Below are 19,381 nucleotides of genomic sequence, written 5' to 3' on the forward strand. Positions count from 1 at the left end.
TTGAGGAGCCCCAAAAAACTGTGATTTAGTCCTTCTCGCATCCCCAGGATCACTGACTAGTTCATCCGCATCTTGCAGGGTTTTCTCTGCCCAAGTTGGCAGCTGAGTTGGAGCAGCCATGACCTGCTCCTTATCCTCTTAATCAAACCCAAGAGGCTTCTCTAATGGCTGCTCTGAAGTGCTCGAAGAAGTTTCAGACGACTCCTCATCGGTGGCAACAAGAAGTTCCTCGGTAGGGTCTGTTGAAAAATCATGCAGTGATTCTTCTTCAAACTTACACTTCGAGCTACAAGGAACTTTTCAGTGTGAGAGTCCAGCAATCTATATCCTTTGACACTATCAGGATATCCAACAAAGATACATTCAACACTTTGAGGCTCCAAAGCCTTCCTCTTATCTGTCGAAATGTGAGCCCATGGTCGTGAACCAAAAATGCGAAAGTGCAACACTTTCGGTTTCTTACAGGTCCAACATTCAAATGGAGTGGTGCCTTTTGAGTGTTTTGTCATGAATGCGGTTCTGAATGTATGTTGCACAATTAATAGCTTCAACCCATAGCTTAGGAGCTAATGATTTGGATTGTAGCATACAATTGGCCATTTCTTTTAACGACCAATTTTTTCTCTCAGCTACACCATTCTGCTGTGGTGTATATGGCATTGTGTGTTGTAGTTGTATACCTGCATCAATACAAAGTTGCTGCAAATCTTTGTTGACATACTCCCCCCCATTATTAGTACGGAGTATCTTAATCTTACACCCAAACTCACTCTCAGCAAGTGCTTTAAATTTTATAAGGCATTCAAATACTTTCGATTTTAATTTCAGAAAAAATACCCAAGTAAAGCGAGAGAAATCATCTATGAAGGTGAGTACATATCGAGCCTTACTGATTGAAGGTTGTGGGAATGGGCCCGTGATGTCACTGTGAATCAGCCCAAGAGGTGAAGAAGCTCTCTGTGCCTTCCCTTTGTCAAACTTTTGCTCTGGATGCTTGCCAAGAATGCATCCTTGACATACACCGCTTGTGAATTTAATAGCGGGTAATCTTTCTACCATGTTTTTCTTGCTGAGTTGATGCAAGTACTTATAGTTTAGATGGCCAAAACTTTCATGCCATAACCTGCTGATATCATTAGATTGTGACAAAAATACAGTGCTAATAGATTTAGAAACAAAGTGGGACAAGAAATACAAACGAGAACCGTGATCTACAATTCCATGTGCAAGCTGTGAGCCCGTGGAAATGTTGGTAATCACTGCGGAATCCGGAGTGAACTCCACATTCCTTCTAGAGCCGGAATGAGTGATCTGATATATCGAGAGAAGATTTGCGGATAGTGAGGGAACATGAAGCACATTTGTGAAGTAGCCCCCTTCAAGGTCTAGAATTCCTTCTCCACACACCTTTGTGGGTGTGGCATCTCCCAAGTAAATTGGGGATCTGGTGCTTTCTTCGATGGAGGAAAATTCATCTTTTGATGCAGCCATATGGTTCGATGCACTTGAATCAAGGATCCAAGCTGATGGAGTGGATGTGAAAACCAGTAAAGCATGACCATCTCGTGCTCTCCCTCTCCAATTTCCCGTTCTGTTATCATCCTTCTTCTTTGCATTCTCGGGCATGGTGAGATTGTGCTGCTGCAATTGCTTAGCCATCTCATAGACTGTTTTCCTCATGCAAATTTTTTCGGGATGAAAACCTTTGAAACAATAGCTACAAAGTGTTCTTTCCTTTTTCTTCTTACCCTTAGGCAAAGAAGAGCTCTCTGAAGATTGTACGGGTCTCTCCTTCTTCGATTCATTAAATTTACCCTTCCCTTTTTGCTTGTCTCTTCCACTGCTCTTTGAAGCATCAGTAGCCACAAGTGCTTGGTTCTTTGAACGCTTGATGGCACCCATTTGGACTAACTTAGCTTGCTCTTGAGTCAATGCTGCAATGAAGTCTTTCAATGGAGGCATTTTCCAATTTTCTTGAGTCAATTTAGATGCTTGAAAAGACGATACAAATACGGAATATTCAGGGCCTAATTTCGAGAGAATTGAAAGGATGAGTTGATCTTCATCTTTCTTGACTCCACATGCATCAAGTTCAACGAGGAGGGGTTTAAACTTGGTGAAGTATTCTTGCAGGTTGTTGAAATGAGTTGGACTGAGGGATATGATTTCATTCTCCATTTGATGCACTCTCATTTCATCCTGCTTGCCGAATAGTCCTTCCAATGTGGTCCAGACCGCATCGGGAGTAGTGGCTCCGCTGACATGAAAGAGGAGTTCTATGGAAATTGATAGGCATATCAGCCCAATTGATTCATCTAATTTATTGAAATACTTGATCTTCTCTGCTGCAGAAGTCGGTTCAGTCTCCGTTCCCATTGTTACCCTGTAAAGCCCTTTGCTTCAGAGGAGCAGAGTGATCTCTGTCTTCCATTCGAAGTAATTGAAAGGATTTAGAACGAGTTTTGTGGATTGAGAGTGATGATCCATTGTGGCTTGTTGTGCCTCCTGATGATCTATACCTGCAAATAAAACCGTGTACAATCCACTAGATTCGAACTAGCTCTGATACCATGTAGAATTCCTGCAGAAACTCCGATATATCTAGGATTCTAGTTAAATTAAAAACAAGTAATTTGCTGATATTCAAGAGAGGAGAGAAAGAATTTGCTCCATAAAATCAATGTATTAAATTAATGAACAATAGTAATACATGAGCTGTTAGCTCTGCTACAGATTTCAGCATTTGGAGGACCAAATATCAGCTCGGCCATGTGTTTATGCAGAAAAGGGAACTCGCAGCAGTCATTTACCTTCCTCTCCTTCAGCTTCCTCATACTCTCTTAGCCCTCTGTATCTTTGTTTTTTCTCCAAAAGCCTGTACAAACTCGCTTTCCCTCAGGTCCCCGGGCGCAAAGTTAAACCTCCATAAGACCCTACCATATAACCTCGGCGCTTTCATTCCTCATCGCAATCGGCAAATCGCATGTGTATAAGGCCCAAAGAATTATCAAAGGAAATTGCCGATCCGATGATCCAACGGCCCGCGCCACGCAAACCATCCTCCACCATCCAATCATCCACCAAATCGATCGAACGGTCTCTGCCTTTTTTCCCCATGCATTAAACTTCGTTTGTTTTCCCCGCCGTCCGACCGTCCGTCACATGATCCGACGACAGTCGCTCCTCCTGCTTTCGCAAGCTGCCCGCGCGTTAACTCGCGATCACGGCAGTTTTCCCCCCGTCACATCTGCCACGTGTTGCGCGTTCAATGGTATCGTGCACCCATTGTACGTTTACCGCCCATCCCCGTAAGCGGTGCGGGGAATACCGCTTACCGCTCATCATACCTTCCCCCGCTCGTTATCGTCCGTGTATTTTCTGCCCCCGATGACCGTTAGATCTGCCTGTATAAGATCTGACGGCCCTTGTTTATCTTGCTCACATACCTCCCGATACTCCTTATCAAGCGCTCTCCGCCGTCGATCCACGCTATCCAACGGTTGATCTTCCTCCACCATGCCTCCGCCTCTCGTGTACCCAAAGGACGAAGGTGGCCTGCGTTCATGTACCCGGCACAGTTAATCTTCAACCACCGCATTCAAGAAACAGAGTGGCCGAGAAGGAAAAGACATGCCTCGAGCAGTTAAATGCATTTATCAGTTATGGAGCTTGTTTCATATTATACTCCACTTGTTCAGGAAGGACGGCCGAGCAGCAGAAAGATCAAATCCTTTCATTAAAATAGGCAGATTGTAGCAGAGACTCTATCAGAGAGTTAAGGCGGTTGGTGGTCCATTATGACCCCTCCACGCATAGAACAACAGAATATCTTTGTAAACAAACTCTATATATACCCAGAACGCAGATGTAATCAGGGTTGATGGTTGTAGTTCTGATGTAAGGTTCAACTTCTGGAGACTGTAACCACTGTGATACCTACAACGTCTGGTCTTCATTTTCAGCTAATACAAGCTTCTTTTGATGTTAATTGCTCACTTTCCACTTCTTCTCTGTTCTAGGTTGTGCCTATTATGTATTTTTCATGTGCTCTTGATGTTTAGCATTTGAGGGGCTATTATCCGACCTATGTGTTAGAATCTAGTATGTATCATTGAATGTGCTATGCAGGTTTCTATTTACTTAGTGCCAGAGAGCTATTATCCTGTCTGTGCATTAGAAAATAGATTTGCAGACCTCTTTACTGGTTGCAGCTGACCATCACATGGTCTTGTGCATCTGCTGGTGCGGTCAGTATTCTCCATATTCACTTAATCCTCAAACTGTGAGTAATTGGTGGTCTAAAGCCTTGTAGTCTGGGGGTGTTCACCCATGTCTGGGGTTAAGCATAGTAGAAGTGGTTATCTGACTTGAATATGCATCATTCCTTCCATTCATCCACCTATTTCCAACATTATGTTGAGTTTGTAATGTCCCCGAGCATCTCTGAGATACAACCTAGGAGAGTTTCTTGGGGTGATAACATGAGCAACCAAACCTCTAATCCCAAGGGGAGGTGGTTATATAGAAATTGTCGAATCTAGAAAACTAGGAAAAAACTAGTAAAAAACTAGAAAAGGCTAAGAAAAGCTAAAGGGAGGCCTAAAATAGCAACAATGACTCAAGACAACCTATGCCAACTATCAACCACGAGGAAAGCATGAGGAGGGGCGTATTTCCCAAGGAAGGCAACTTTAAAACATGCTAAAATGGTTCGGGGGACCAAATCCCTTGATTTAAGGGGGAATCTTCATGTGGGGTGCCAATCCTCAAATACTTCAAGTGGATGAGGTGTGGTTAGGTGTGAACATGCACTTAGATGTCTAAATGGTTTAGAAAAGTGGTTGGACCAATATTTCCATAATATTAAGCCTTTAAAGGCAAAAAACAAGGGAAAGTTGGTCCACCGAGCTAGTTTACCAAAAACCAAGTGTGAACATGATTTTTAGTGCATGTGGCTAAGTCAAGGATACCTAGGCTAAAAAAAGATGTAGATGTTAGGATTATATTCCAACACATGCAAGGAGAATAACACCATCACGCTTTACCCCGAAGACTGTTGTATTATATTGCAAGTGGTTTATACAATCCCGTAGAGTCTCCTCAAGCACAATAGCTCGTATTACATGATACAAATGAGAGTTCAAGGCTTTATTATATAGAACTATGGGAGCCAATCCCAATGTAGAAGTGATTAAAAAAGTGGCATGAGGTGACAATCACAAAGAGAAATTCGAACTTGTTGAATGAAACTCCAATGCCAAGTGTAAAAATCGAATTCTGGCAAGTGGACACCATTTTCTTCTTTCCTTATGTGCCAAATTCGAATTTTATAATGGAATGACAAGTGTATATGGGTGGTAACTCATGTGGGGACAATTTCCCACAAAAATATCCACCAAATATTCTCCCAAATCCTCCCAGATGTGCGTTAACTTCACAATTTGAATTTCTAAGTAAGCATATTTTTAATGTCAGAAATTCAATTTTATTTGAGCACATGTCCTTTCCTTGATTTTAGGAGTACACATCACCTCGGGACTTCACTTTTACTCCCCCATAATTTTCCACCTCATTTCCACAACATTTAGCATGTGTGGATATTTATTTTTCTCCATTTATTTAATTTATGGCTTAATTAATTGCAAGATTTCCCACTAAACTTTGGAAAAGTGGGTTTTGAGGGTTCAAAACACATTTTTAACCCATGAAAGTGTGTCATAGTAGAAAGTTGAGGGTGAGAGGTGCAAATTTCATTACTCATACCCCATACAACTTCTCTAGATATCACTTATTACATTGTAAGTATAATTTTATTAGCGATTTCTATAGTGCGGAAAATCTAAAAAATAAAAAATAACTACCTAGACCTAACCAAATTCCACGATTTTTTTTGTGTGATCTGGTATGGTAATATACATCGACTCTAGACATTAAGATGTGTTAAGGGCTCAACCTTTAAACTGTCACCTTGGCTTTTAGAGTAAAACGTGAGTGAAAAACCCATAAAATTATCCGCTTCTTAAAAAGAAATGATAATTAACCAGATAAAAAAACACTCCAAGGTGTACTCATTTGTTGATCGAGTCCCAACATCCTAGGCCTGTTACAGAGTTAAAAACTCATCATTGCTAGTATCACTTATTAGAATTCCCCGCAAGGTGTGGAATTTGGGTACAAGAAAGATGATAAGAAGATAGAAGTATAGTTAAAAAACTCTGTTCACTGATGATATCTGATGGTACAAGTGTCCTCTAGATCATCCTTGGGCATGGAGTCTTCATATAATCATCAGGTGCCACTCCAGTGGTCAAAATTTGGCTCCATATGGGGATGCATGCTAGATATGAAGTGATAGTGTGTAAGAACCTGGAATCTGCATCCACTGACAAAAGACATATATCAGCAGTATCCATTCAAAATATTATCAAATGAAATCAAGTACAAAAATGAAGAAATTGAAATTTATTCTAAGAGCATAAATGGCAATTTATTCATGAAATAAAACTAATTAAACAAAAATGACAAGGGATAAGGTTAGAAATATGATAACAAAAAAAATGCCTCATAGCATCAGATGTCCTCAATGAAGCTCATGTTGAGAACCTGCTTACTTTCAGGCAGATCCATGGGCTACTTTTTTGATGTGCCCTGTTCAATTCTGAATATTTGAGGACCTTGATCAATCCCAACACTATGTTGTACATGGCTATCAGATTTACCAAATCCTTTCCGCTTTTTTCTTTTCTTCTTAATAGATTGTGATGTTGATGTTGAGGTGATCAACATATACCTTTTTTCTCGATCTTGAAGATGCTCTCATGGAAAATTCGAAGTATCCAAGACTTCTTTGACCTGCCTTTGTCCATTCTACGTCTGCGCTGACATGGGTGATGGATCAATCTCATAAGTATAAACCTGATTCTCCTCAGTTTCCTTGCTATCCAAGTCTCCATCAATTAGCCATTTTTCAATGGAGTAAATGTCCTCCTCATAATGAGATGAAGATTGCTTCAGTGGATTGGGAGGTTTATGATTTGTTTCTTTGTTCTTTTCCCATTCGTCATTTAACATAAGTTGGAATTTCTCTACCTGTAATCTTTCCATTTCATCCAACTTATTTTGAAAAGTGACCTGATTAGCCTTCATAACACTTATTTCCTTGGCATGATTCGTTTCCAGGGCGTTGATTAATTGCACTTGTTTTTCTTCCATGGCGAGCAACATGTTTTGAATAGAGGTCATCTGATTAGAATAATTGACTTCCATGGCCTTTATTTGGTTGAGCTGCATATCCTTAATCATTCGAGTCAACCCCTTGATGAGATCCTTATCATTCTCATTGGCTTTCGCTTTGATCTTTCTTTCATCTCCATATTTTTCTTCAAAGGCATCAATGATTGATTCTAGAGAATCAAAACCGTTACAAGGTAATTCTATGAACCAATCCATTGCATTTCCATCTAATGAAAAGATGAAAAGTCTCATTTTAATGTCCTCATGGTTAATATCATGGCACCATTTGCTCGCACAAAGGTGGAAATTCCTAAGGTGAGTTTCAGTGCTGATGGCATTGTTACCTAGAAAACTATGCAACTCTTCAATAGCCTCAATGGCTTCATTCGGAATGAAATTTAGATAGCCTAAAATTTTAGTAAAACAACAAGGGGCAAACAAATCATTCATGATGTCATTCTCACTTGACCTTGAAAAAGAAAATGGATACCAAAGAGAGACTCCTATCCAAAATTAGCAAGAAATGTACAAGAAGCAAGCTTCAAGCAAAAATCCTTGCAGAAAATGAAATAAGTGGAGTTGCCACTTGAACAAGAATCTAACTCTAAAATCCAACATGCAAAAACCGAAAGTTAGTCGATTTCTCAGGTACAAGAAGACTTGTCCCCCACAACAGTGCCAAAGATGTTGACCTTGCCACATACACCTACCTACGAGTTAGTGAGAAAAGCCTTCAACCCCACAAGGTGTGGTTGGTGGCAAGGAACTTAGAGAAGGGGCGGTCACACTAATCCTGACTTTCTCTGTTTGAGCTATCTCCTAGGTTAGCTAAGGGGGGTAGTCCCTAATGAAAAGTTAATTTAAAAGAATGTGAGTTTGTAGGAGAACTGTTAGAGTTAAATAGATTATCTCTTTATGATTTATAAGCAAAAAATTGATATGAGCAATAACCATCATAAGATAAACATGAAATGCATAAACAATCATTGCCTTCCAAGTATTTGCTCTTTAAGAAATGAAATTGTATTTTGCTTAAAATAAAGTAAAATGCTTTCAAATGGAAAGCCAAAATAACCCTGAAAAGTGAAACACTAAATTGTTAGCACAAGATATTATAAATGCTTTCAAGATGAATAAGTCTACAAATCAAAGCATGGAAACTATATTGCTCAAAAGGATACAAGAATAACTCAAATGTTAGACCAAGATGACATCAAAGTATGTTACAAAAATAATCTACAAGAGACTAAGCCAAAGAGTATGAGCAAGCTCTCCTCTCTGACTAGCCATGACTTAGCTCTTTGAAATAGCCAGATATTGATAAATGAAGTACAATACATAAAAAATAAAATTTTCCAAGTTTGATATTTTGATGCAAGAAATAAAAGATTTAAAAAACTTGAAAGAATCCATGCAATATACAAATAAGATGTAAATGAGACTTTGGAATTCAAAACATGTGGGTTCTCCTTGAATATTTTTCAAGAATGGGTTGATTCCTCAGAGAATTTCCTCTCACGCTTGAAAAGTTTGACCAAATAATGATTCATCTACAAAACTTCACCACAAATCATTAAATTGACATGAAATTAAATAAGTGTAGTGGAAATAATTCCTAGAGATACATCTATTATCCACTAGAAGATTTTTTTCCTAAAGCAAATAATTAATTCTTATGCTAATATGAAATAGTTGCATACGAACATAACTTGAAACAAGCATGAAAGAAATAATGACATGAGAAAATAAATAGAAGCATAACAAGAAGTCAAGAATCTACCACACTCAAAGAGAAGAACACCATCGCACTTTACTCCAAAGACTGTTGTATTATATTGAAGTAGTGAATATAACCTGCAGAGTCTCCTCAAGCACAATAGCTTGTATTACATGATACAAATGAGAGCTCAAGGATCTATTATATAAAACTATGGGAGCCAATCCTAATGTAGAAGTGATTAAACAAGTGGCATGAGGTGACAATCTCAAAGAGATTCGAATTTGTTGAATGAAGCTCCAATGCCAAGTGTAAAAATCGAATTCTGGCGAGTGGACATCATTTTCTTCTTCCCTTATGTGCCAAATTCGAATTTTATGATGGAATGACAAGTGTATATGGGTGGTAAACCATGTGGGGACAATTTCCCACAAAAATCTCCAACAAATATTCTCCCAAATCCTCCCAGATGTGCATTAACTTCACAAATTCGAATTTCTAAGTAAGCAACTTTTTAATGCCAGAAATTCGATTTTATTTGAGCACATGTCATTTCCTTGATTTTAGGAGTCCACATCACCTTGGGACTTCACTTTTACTCCCCCATAATTTTCCACCTCATTTCCACAACATTTAGCATGTGTGGATATTTATTTTTCTCCATTTATTTAATTTATGGCTTAATTAATTGCCAAATTTCCCACTAAACTTACGAAAAGTGGGTTTTGAGGGTTCAAAACACATTTTTAACCCATCAAAGTGTGCCATAGTATAAAGTTGAGGGTGAGAGGTGCAAATTTCATTACTCATACCCCATGCAACTTCCCTAGACATCACTTATTGCATTACAAGTATAATTTTATTAGCAATTTCTATAGTGCAAAAATCTAAAAAATTAAAAAATAACTACCTAGACCTAACCAAATTCCACGAAATTTTTTGTGTGATTTAGTATGGTAATATACATTAACTCTAGACACTAAGATGTGTTAGGGGCTCAACCTTCAAACCGTCACCCTGGCTTTGGGGTAAAACGTGAGTGAAGAAACCCAGAAAAATATCCGCCTCTTAAAATGAAGAGATAATTAACCAGATAAAAAAAACATTCCAAGGTGTACTCGTTTTTTGATCGAGTCCCAACATCCTAGGCCTGTTATAGACTCAAAAACTCATAATTACTAGTATCACTTATTCAATTTCCACAGGGTGTGGAATCTAGGTACAAGAAAGATGATGAGAAGATAGAAGTAGAATTGAAAAACTTTGTTGACTGATGATACCTGATGGTACAAGTGTCCTCTGGATCATCCTTGGGCATGGAGTCTTCATATAATCATCAGGTTCCACTCCAGTGGTCAATATACCCAACTGCCTAACCTGCTCCATCGGGTACCAACTCAGTACCTCTGACCATCTAATCCCAAAGGAGGGATCGAATGTACAATCACTTGTGTACGAAACACGCCCTCCATGTTGACATTGTGCCATACTCAAGTCAAGTCGTTGGCCTCTGCTGACCTGGTCATCCCCTATGATCTGTTTAGACAACTCTGCCTCTCTCCATCCAATGCATAAAGGTGAGATAATAACGTTGTGAACTCCATTAGCGTGCCTTTGAAGAGAACTGTGCTAAAATCCAAATGTGTGCTCTCCGTGTTGCCCCTCGTCAATGTCTAGCCCCAAGGACAGCGGCGCATCCTCCTCCATCACGACCACGACTTGAGTCTCCAACTACTCCTCCATCGACAACCCATCATATAAAACATCCTCACTGATCAGCTGTAGGTGACTGTTGTCTCACAACTCTATCATAGATTTGGATGCCTCTGTACCTATCAACTCCTCATCAATGGTGGAGATGTCTCTCGACACCTCATCAACCTATGGTGTGCTGCTATCACCTGAAAACTTGGTCACAACACTAGGTACCTCATCAACTGTCGGCATCTCGTCAACGGGTGTATGCTCAACTGTCTCCTTGCCAACCATGGCCCTTTAAACTACTTTTTCATCTTCTGCCTTGATCCTCCTCATTATCACTGCATAATCCCACTGTATTCCCACTGATTTGTGCATGTCTCTTAGTTCACAAAACTCCCAAAAGGAGAGGGACACCTGAATACCATCTCCCAATGATGGTATGCCCTCCAATTTGTTGCCAATAACTCCACATTAGTTGCAATCATGTCTTTCCATCTCGATGCATTATCCATAATTTTGGGCATAGTGGATTTGTTGTATAATTGAGAATGATCATGATTCCCAATTGTGGCATGAATCAACTTCTCCCCCACATCAATCATCATTTGTTGCATCCTAATCACCTCATTTAAGGTTATTGCCATGTTGTTTGATTTTAACCTTTCTTTGGATCCCATGATTTCTTAGCTTTTTATTCTGGTCTTGTCATCACTTGGCTTAAGGCCCACAACTTGGCTAAGATCATGCTCTGATACCACTGTAATATTCCTAGTGGGAAATATTAAGTGATAACAGCAAATAAAGCATAAACATGTAACCATAAAACTAACACACCAACATAATGACAAATTGCACCAGAAATTGTAGCAAGAGCTAAGCCATTTTATTAACTGAGAAAACAAGGTACATATAAATGAAGAGGAACTCGGGCTTGCTATAGCAAGCTAATCAAGTCCTAGGTGGAAATGGAGTTTCCCAAGTGTTGGAAACTACTCTCCCAAGTCACTGTGTTGGCCCAGTAAAATCTGTTGCTGCTGGCAGAAAAGGAATTGGTGTTTCGGGCCTCTAAGCTACTAAGAAAATTCTAGGAATTTAACTGGAGCCTCCCCACAAGGAACTCAGAATAACCCAAAAAATTCTCATGGACCAAAGTGGTGGAATGGTCCCAAAATACACTGCGTCCTCCTCCAACAATTTCTACTACTGACTGCTGAGTTGTACTAGGAATTATGCCCTTAGGTGTGCTCAAAAAATTCTGCAAAATTAATCCTAGCCTCCTCTCATAAAACCCACAAAAACCCAGAAAGGGTTTGGGCTAAGTCCAACGTGCCTTGGTGACCCCAATTTGTGCGTGGACCTCTAACTAGCTAGCAAAACTAGTTGTAGAAAAAATCTCCTACAAAATGCTCCAAATCTCTCCTAGAAAATCTCCTTCCCCCGGGTTACTTTCTCCGTAATTTTCCCTTATTCATCCATAGCCACACCATAGATTCTACTTGCCCAAGTGATTGCGCAATAATGCCCAGTGAGCCCATGCGCAGACCAAGAATTCGAGCAACTCAGCTCTCCCAAACGCCTCACCAACAGCAGACCTGAAAATTGACAAGAAACTCCAGCCCTCTTTGTGGAAGGATTCTCTGCTAATTATTGCCTCACTAGAGAGACACTTGAAGTTCTCCAAAATGAGGGTGGAATTCCTACTCAGGAATTCCTTTTGCTGTGTTCGCTAAGCAGTTCAAGGGAACTAATGTTAAATTGTCAAATGATCAAAAGTACCAAATGGAGGCCTCCAAGCTCTATTTATAATTGCTGGCCCTTTCTCCCTTGGTGGTCCCCACCTTCCACTAATTCGCACCCCCTCCTTTCTCTCTCTCTTCTCACTAGTGCGAATTGCTCCATTGGGTCGAATTTCCTTTTCTTGTGGCCCCCACATTCCATTAGAGCTATAATTTTCTATTTCTTCTAAGTCCCATACATCAAAATGTCTCTGATGCCCAAATTACAAAATTGTGTTATGCTTAGCACCTCCCCAATAAACTCCATTAATCTCCTCAAATGAAAAATAAAAATTGGGGATATTACAGAATCTTAAAAGCTTGAACACCCTATTACGTCATTAATATAAACCTGGTGGTTACAACCATACATGGATGATTGGATGCAATTATAATGAGAATGAACAAGAAACACTTTTTGAACAAGAAATATTTCTCTACATCAGTTTTAGCATGGATCATGTTCCTTGTCTCCTGTCAACAGTCAGGCACCTACTTGAATCTCATATCTCAGGAGTTCTTCCATCTAGGGAAGATCTGGATTGATGCATTTCTGAGGTGTAATAGAAGCTAAGAATGTTCTTTTCTTTTGGTATTATTTAAGCTCCCTGCCAAGTAATTTGCCATCCTTATCCTTCTTCAAAGACTATACAAGTGGTGGTTTTCGGGTAATGAATAATTAATGACAAAATTAAGTTTTGGACAACTTATAAAACTCCTTTATGGAGAAAAGATACAGATTTTCAAGATAAAAATTGGACCATGAACTCTTCGAGCTTTTGGTATAGCCTACAGGCCTTTTGAATGATGAAATGACCTCATTAAAAGGGTCTCTGCCTTAAATTTTCCTGTGTTAGTGAGATGTTTTTAATTTATGATTGGCAACGAGGAAATTTGATTAGCTGAAAGTTAGAATAAAATTAATCAGTTAGTGCCTATGGAGTACTAATGCAATATATTCAAGCAGGTGTACATAAGGATTATGAAAGTGAACTGCAGTGTTTGGAATGAGTACTTTTAGGAAAGAATATGAAATGCATTTTTTTTTTTTTTCGTACTAAAATCAAACAATGATGTTGTCTAAAATATCCCTGTTTGTTTATGTAGTTATAGTAATCTGATTCTGGTTGCTGGTGGCATTGGAATTTCACCATTTGTGGCTATCTTGCGAGACCTCCTTCATCGTATTGAACAATGCCAGCTTGGTTTACCAAGAAATGTATTGCTGATTTGGGCAGTCAAAAAATCAAGAGAGCTTTACATACTCGACTTAGTTGACGCAGAATCACTTTGTCCAGAATTTACTAACAAGATAAACCTTGAGGTCCAAGTCTATGTGACACAAGAATTAGAACCTGAATTGGTAAGATTACCTTTTGTGCAAATGGCATGATTTTACCTTATTTATTTGTACATTTTTCTAGAGGCAGAATCTCTCATCTAGTGTTCTTTAGATTGATGAACACGCATATGATATGTTTTTGCTGTGCAGGAAAACGGAGGCATTGTGAATGTAAATCACTCTTTATATAACCCTGATATAAGAATAAAACCAATGTCAAGTTTAGTCGGGACAGGAAATAATATTTGGGCAGGGATCTACCTGGCTTCATCCATAGTTGGTTTTATCATAGCAATGGCACTGACAGATACATTCTACATCAATCATTATGAGAGTGCTCCTTGGTGGTTGAAAGGACTGTGTTTCATTCTCTGCATGGTTGTTGGTGTTGCTATTTTTGGTGGTGTGGCAATTTTTCTGTGGAATTTATGGGATTTCAGAACTTCTGGGTACCAGAAGAAAGTCGATGATAGATATGAATCAAACCAAACTGCAGATACTGATAGTCAGCAAAATGTAGTTGTTGGCGAAGGAATGGAGAAATTGGTGAATCCTGGGAACACACATTATGGCTGTAGACCCAACTTCAAAGGTGTTTCCCATCCCCTCTCTCTTATATGTGACTGCTATAATGGAAAGAAAATTGTATTTGCATAAACCTGCTATTGTTTAAAAAAACATGCATGGATTGCAAATAGCATGACCCTGGAAATTTAAAAGTTGGTGATATTTTAGGTACATGTTTGCAGTACATAATCTATTTGCGAAAATTGCTTTTAAAAAAGTGTTCTCAGTAATCAACACAATTTTCTGTAGGGAAGGTCATTGGTTCTTTGTAATAATGTTATTTCACCATCACAACAGAAAAGCGTCTCGTTTGTTGGGTGTACTGTGTGATATCCAGATTTGGTAATTTTATCGTGGATTTTTATATGTGTCTGAGTAGAGGACTATGCAAACCTGGGTCCAGTTCTAGTAAGATTATAAGAGGTCGAGTCTATGTAGAAAGCCTTTTCTTAGATTTCTTTTTTATTTTCTTAAACAATTACAAAGCCTTTCCTTAGTTAGAAAGACCTAGCCAAAATTATGTAGGTATTGAGCTGGAAGTGGGTCAGAGAGATATGATGGTAAGTCACATGGAGAGCTAGAGGTATTAATTTGGTGGCTAATGAATACAAGTAGAATTGTTGACAGTCCTTGGATCCATTTACATCTGATAGATAATATTAAAATTGGATTCTAAAAGACCCTTCCTGTCTTTGTCTTCACACTCTTTTAGGCTACTTTAGAATATTTACGTTTTGCTGCTCCAAGACCTAAATTTATATTTGACCTCATATTGATTCTCTGTTCAGTTAGCAAATTGATTGCTTGGATTCCATGATGTATTTAGGAGGATGATTCTTATTAGGCTTTTTTTTCTAGTTTGCATTATCTTCATTGAATCATGAATTATATGATATCCTTTAATACTTATGTTCCATTTTATCAAGGGGCTCACAAGCTTTAGGCTATATTAGTAGCATTAATGTGATAAAGTTTATGCATATAAAATATATGGAACAACTTATATGCTCTCGCACAAATTATGAGATTAAAAAGTATCTGAAAAGTTCACATATATTAATTGTTGGAGCCTGTTACGCCTCATGTTGTTGATTTCTGGTAGCATCAGATGTGCTCCAAGTCTCAAATTTTGTAGGGAGGCTTAGACACATGCATTTTCCAATATCTAGAAATTGTTTTGGGAAATTCCACCTGGAGACAATTTTATTAAAATAAATAATTATTTTTAATGGGACCCAAGTCTAAACTTAGGAAAATAAAATAATTAATGGGTATTAATTTAAATGTGAGTGTAACTTCTAGAAGAAGACGAAGATCAAGTAGAAATGATCTCAGCCATTGATTAGCTTCTAATCTGGGTTGTTGAATGTCAAAAAGGAGATTATTTAAGGAGGCTTGAGGGTCATTTGGAAAGACGCACGGAGTGAGTTCAGAAGTTCGATTTTTTGAAGCAGAGTAGCTGCCGGGAGAATATCGATAGTGAGCTTGTGTAGTGAGGGGCAGGGATAGTTGGGTTGGAGTATCTTCTCTAGAGCCCAGGATACGCAATAGAGAGGCAGAGAGACACCAGAAGGAGGCAGCGTAGGACCCAGGAGGGGTTGACACTGAGCCAGCAGGGGTCACGCAGAGGTTGATGCTGAGCCAGAAGGGCTCATGTAGAAGCAACGCAATCCTCCAAGCAGAAGTCTAAATTTGCTGAGGGAGCTGACATTTCTGAGCCAGGAGGGCTGGAAACTACTCCAGAAGGCAAATCCATTCCCAGTTGAGTTGACGCAGAGCCTTAGAGGTTGATGCAAGGTCCACGTAGGGGCAGCGCAAAAATAGTTGGGGACACGTTGGTTCAACTACCGGGTCAGTCAGAACTTGCCAAATAGAGTGATGTAATCTCACAAATTTCTTCTACCAGTTTATTTCTTTGTAACTGGATTGTCGGGAGGGCATCCAAAGTTGTATTTAGAAAACTACTACATAATAATAAAAACCCTTAGATCTGCTGCATTGGTTTTCCCGCATTGGGTTTTTTCGGGGACATTTGTCCAAAAATAATTGTGTCATGTGTGTATCTTTCTCTATTGTTATGTTCTTGTTTGGGCATATTATTTAATTGGTGTAGGCTGCAGTGTATTAGATTCGATATTTTTTGTAGGAAGCAATAAATAATTTGTTTCAGTAATTAACAAATAGGAGAAGTTTAATCAGTTGCTGCAGTAGGGATTCCGGTTTACGAAATTTTTACATGGTTTTTGAGCAAGTTCAGGTGAAGCAAGAAGAACAGTGCCAAAGAACCTAGTGCTGAGTAGAAGAGGAGGTCGAAAAAGCTGTAGGAGGCAGCAGTTCGAATTCCTAGAGGGGTTTGCACAGTCCAAGCAGGGAGGGCAGAATTTCGAGGCAGTCTCTCTCTGAGTGAGTCGACAGAGAGAAAGGGCTTCTAGATCGAAATCTTGCTGTGGAAGAAGAAGCAGCGTTGAAGCCGCAGCATGAGTAGGTGTTGGAGGGACACAATTTTTCTGCAGGTCGTTTTGTTGGGCAAAAAGACGTCAGAAGAGAGGAGAAGCACAGTGAGGAAATTTTTCCTCAAAAGACTTCCCGCTAAGAAGTCTATTTTCTTATTGGTTGAGCATCAACAGTAAGAAGAGGCGTAGTTCGACAGTTTTCGTGGTAGAAATGGCAACCAGTGGCTTGAGGGACCAGGATAGATTGGACAAAGCATCCAACTATGTCATCTGGAAGGCAAAGAGAATGATTCTCGATGGAGTGAAGGATCATGTAGTCTATCACATCACTAGCAGAGGGACTGCTAAGGAGATGTGGCATGCATTGTTTATGCTATATCAGGGATCTTCCGAGCAACGAAAGATGTACTTAGAGCATAAACTGAGATTTGCTAGATGCAGAAGGGGAAGCATGTGGATCCATTCGTCATGAAGCTTCAGGAGACCCAAGATGAGTTATCAGCTATAGGGTCTACAACTCAAGATTCCGAGTTGGTTAGAATGGCCCTCAATTCTGTCTTAGATGAGTGGCAAGTCTGTCCAGAGTATCTTAGGTAGAGTGACTTTGCCGAATTGGGATGAGATGTGGGCAACTCTTAAGCAAGAGGAGCTGAGTAGAGATCTAGTCAAGTGTAAGCTTGACAAAATCAGCAACAGTGGGTCGAAGCCCAAGGAGGAGGGGGAGAATGCAGCCCTTGCATCGAAGGGGAAACAAGAGCAGCGAAGACATAAGAAGGACGTCTCAAAGATAAAGTGCTTTAGGTGTGGTGAGATGGGTCACTACGCAACACAGTGTCCTCTTAGGAAGAAGGACAAAGATGAGAAGCACGATTCGAAGGCTGAAATCGTGAAGATCGAGGAGGAGTTCACCATGACAGCCGATATATCTCTAAGAGGGAGGTGGGCTGATTTGGAGCTATAGTTCGAAAGAGCTATAGATGGGCAAGATCCTTGAGGAACCCACCTCTCGGATCAATTCCTTGCTACTGGAGCCCAGATCAAAAGTAGCAGGATGGACTAGTGTCAGATGGTGCCGAGGAGTATTAGAGAGAAAGTTGCAGTGGCTAGGAGCGCTAGAGACTAAACAACACAAAGCAAAGTTGGCAGCAGTGCAGATGGCATAGAGCAGAGGTCAACAGTAGCGTAGTAGATTCAGAGGGTCAGCGCAGAGACTAGCAGCAGTCAGGCTCCAACATTCACATGGTATCATACTAAACATAGTTAGTTCAGTAATTTGGGATGTTTTTTCATTGTTGATGCAGTAGCACCAACAGTTTGCAGTGCAGGGGTAGTTGGCAGTGGCAGTGCTAGTAGCAGCACGGATGCAAAAACTTAGAGGGAGTTGCAGAACGGATGTAGTGTTGATGGTGATAGGGTCAGCAACAGTACAGATGCAGCGTTTTCGTAGTGGTTGGTGGACAGTGTGTCAGGCATCAGCAGCGCAAAGGGAGATGTTACAGAATAGAGTGATGCTTTAGCAGGTTGCATTACTAGAGCGCATTCCTCGCTAAGAGGGAGTGTTGATTTATGGTAGCATCGGATGTGATCTAAATCTCAAATTTTGCAGGGAGGCTTAGAAACATGCATTCTCCAATACCCATATATCATTTTGGGAAATTCCACCCGGAGACTGTTTTATTAAACTAATTAATTATTTTTAATGGGACCCAAAGTCTAAACTTAGGAAAATAAAATAATTAATGGGTATTAGTCTAACTGTGGGTGTAGCTTCTAGAATAAGACGAGGATCAAGCATAAATGATCTTAACCATTGATTAGCTACTAATCTAGGCCATTGAATGTCAACGAGGAGATTATTTAAGGAGGCTTGAGGGTCATTTGGAAAGACGCATGGAGTGAGTTCAGAAGTTTGATTTTTTGAAGTAGAGCAGCTGCCGGGAGAATATCGATAGTTGGGTTGGAGTATCTTCTCCCGAGCCCAGGATATGCAACAGAGAGGCAGAGGGACACTAGAAGTAGGCTCACGTAGAGGTTGATGTTGAGCCAGAAGGGCTCATGCAGAAGTAGCGTAGTCCTCCAAGTAGAAGTCTGAATTTGCTGAGGGAGCTGACATTTCTAAGTCGGGAGGGTTGGAAACTACTTCAGAAGGCAAATCAATTCCCAGTTGAGCTGATGCAGAGCCTTAGAGGCTGACACAGGGCCCATGCAGGGGCAATGCAGAAATAACTGGGGATACGTTGGTTCAGCTCCTCGATCAGCTAGAACTTGTCGGATAGTGAGGTAATCTCACAAATTTCTTCTGCCAATTTATTTCTCCATAACTGGATTGCGGGGAGGGCATCCAGAGTTGTATTCAGAAAACTATAACATAATAATAAAAACCCTCAGATTTGCTGCACCGGTTTTCCGGCATTGGGTTTTTTCGTGGACATTTGTCCAAAAATAACTGTGTCATGTGTGTGTATCTTTCTCTATTGTTCTGTTCTTGTTTTGGGCATACTATTTAATTGGTGTAAGCTATAGTGTATTAGCTTCGATATTTATTGTAGGAAGCAGTAAATAATTTGTTTTAGTAATTAACAAATAGGAGAAG

At 39.8% G+C, this 19,381-nt stretch overlaps 1 protein-coding gene across 2 annotated transcripts in view; it reads left to right on the plus strand.

Annotated features, from left to right (window-relative positions):
• The window catches only part of LOC149205960 (ferric reduction oxidase 6-like), a 261,829-nt gene that overhangs the window by 172,271 nt on the left and 70,177 nt on the right, over window positions 1–19,381 (plus strand). For both annotated transcript variants that reach the window (XM_089395231.1, XM_089395230.1), the window contains exons 7-8: window positions 13,534–13,789; window positions 13,919–14,360. In XM_089395231.1, the coding sequence (XP_089251357.1) occupies window positions 13,534–13,789; window positions 13,919–14,360 (698 nt within the window). The remainder of the gene's footprint in view (window positions 1–13,533; window positions 13,790–13,918; window positions 14,361–19,381) is intronic.

The sequence above is a fragment of the Pinus tabuliformis genome, chromosome 1_2, assembly GCF_031772625.1.
Source record: "Pinus tabuliformis cultivar Carrire ecotype Pingquan chromosome 1_2, CPIR1, whole genome shotgun sequence".
Lineage (NCBI taxonomy): Eukaryota > Viridiplantae > Streptophyta > Pinopsida > Pinales > Pinaceae > Pinus > Pinus tabuliformis.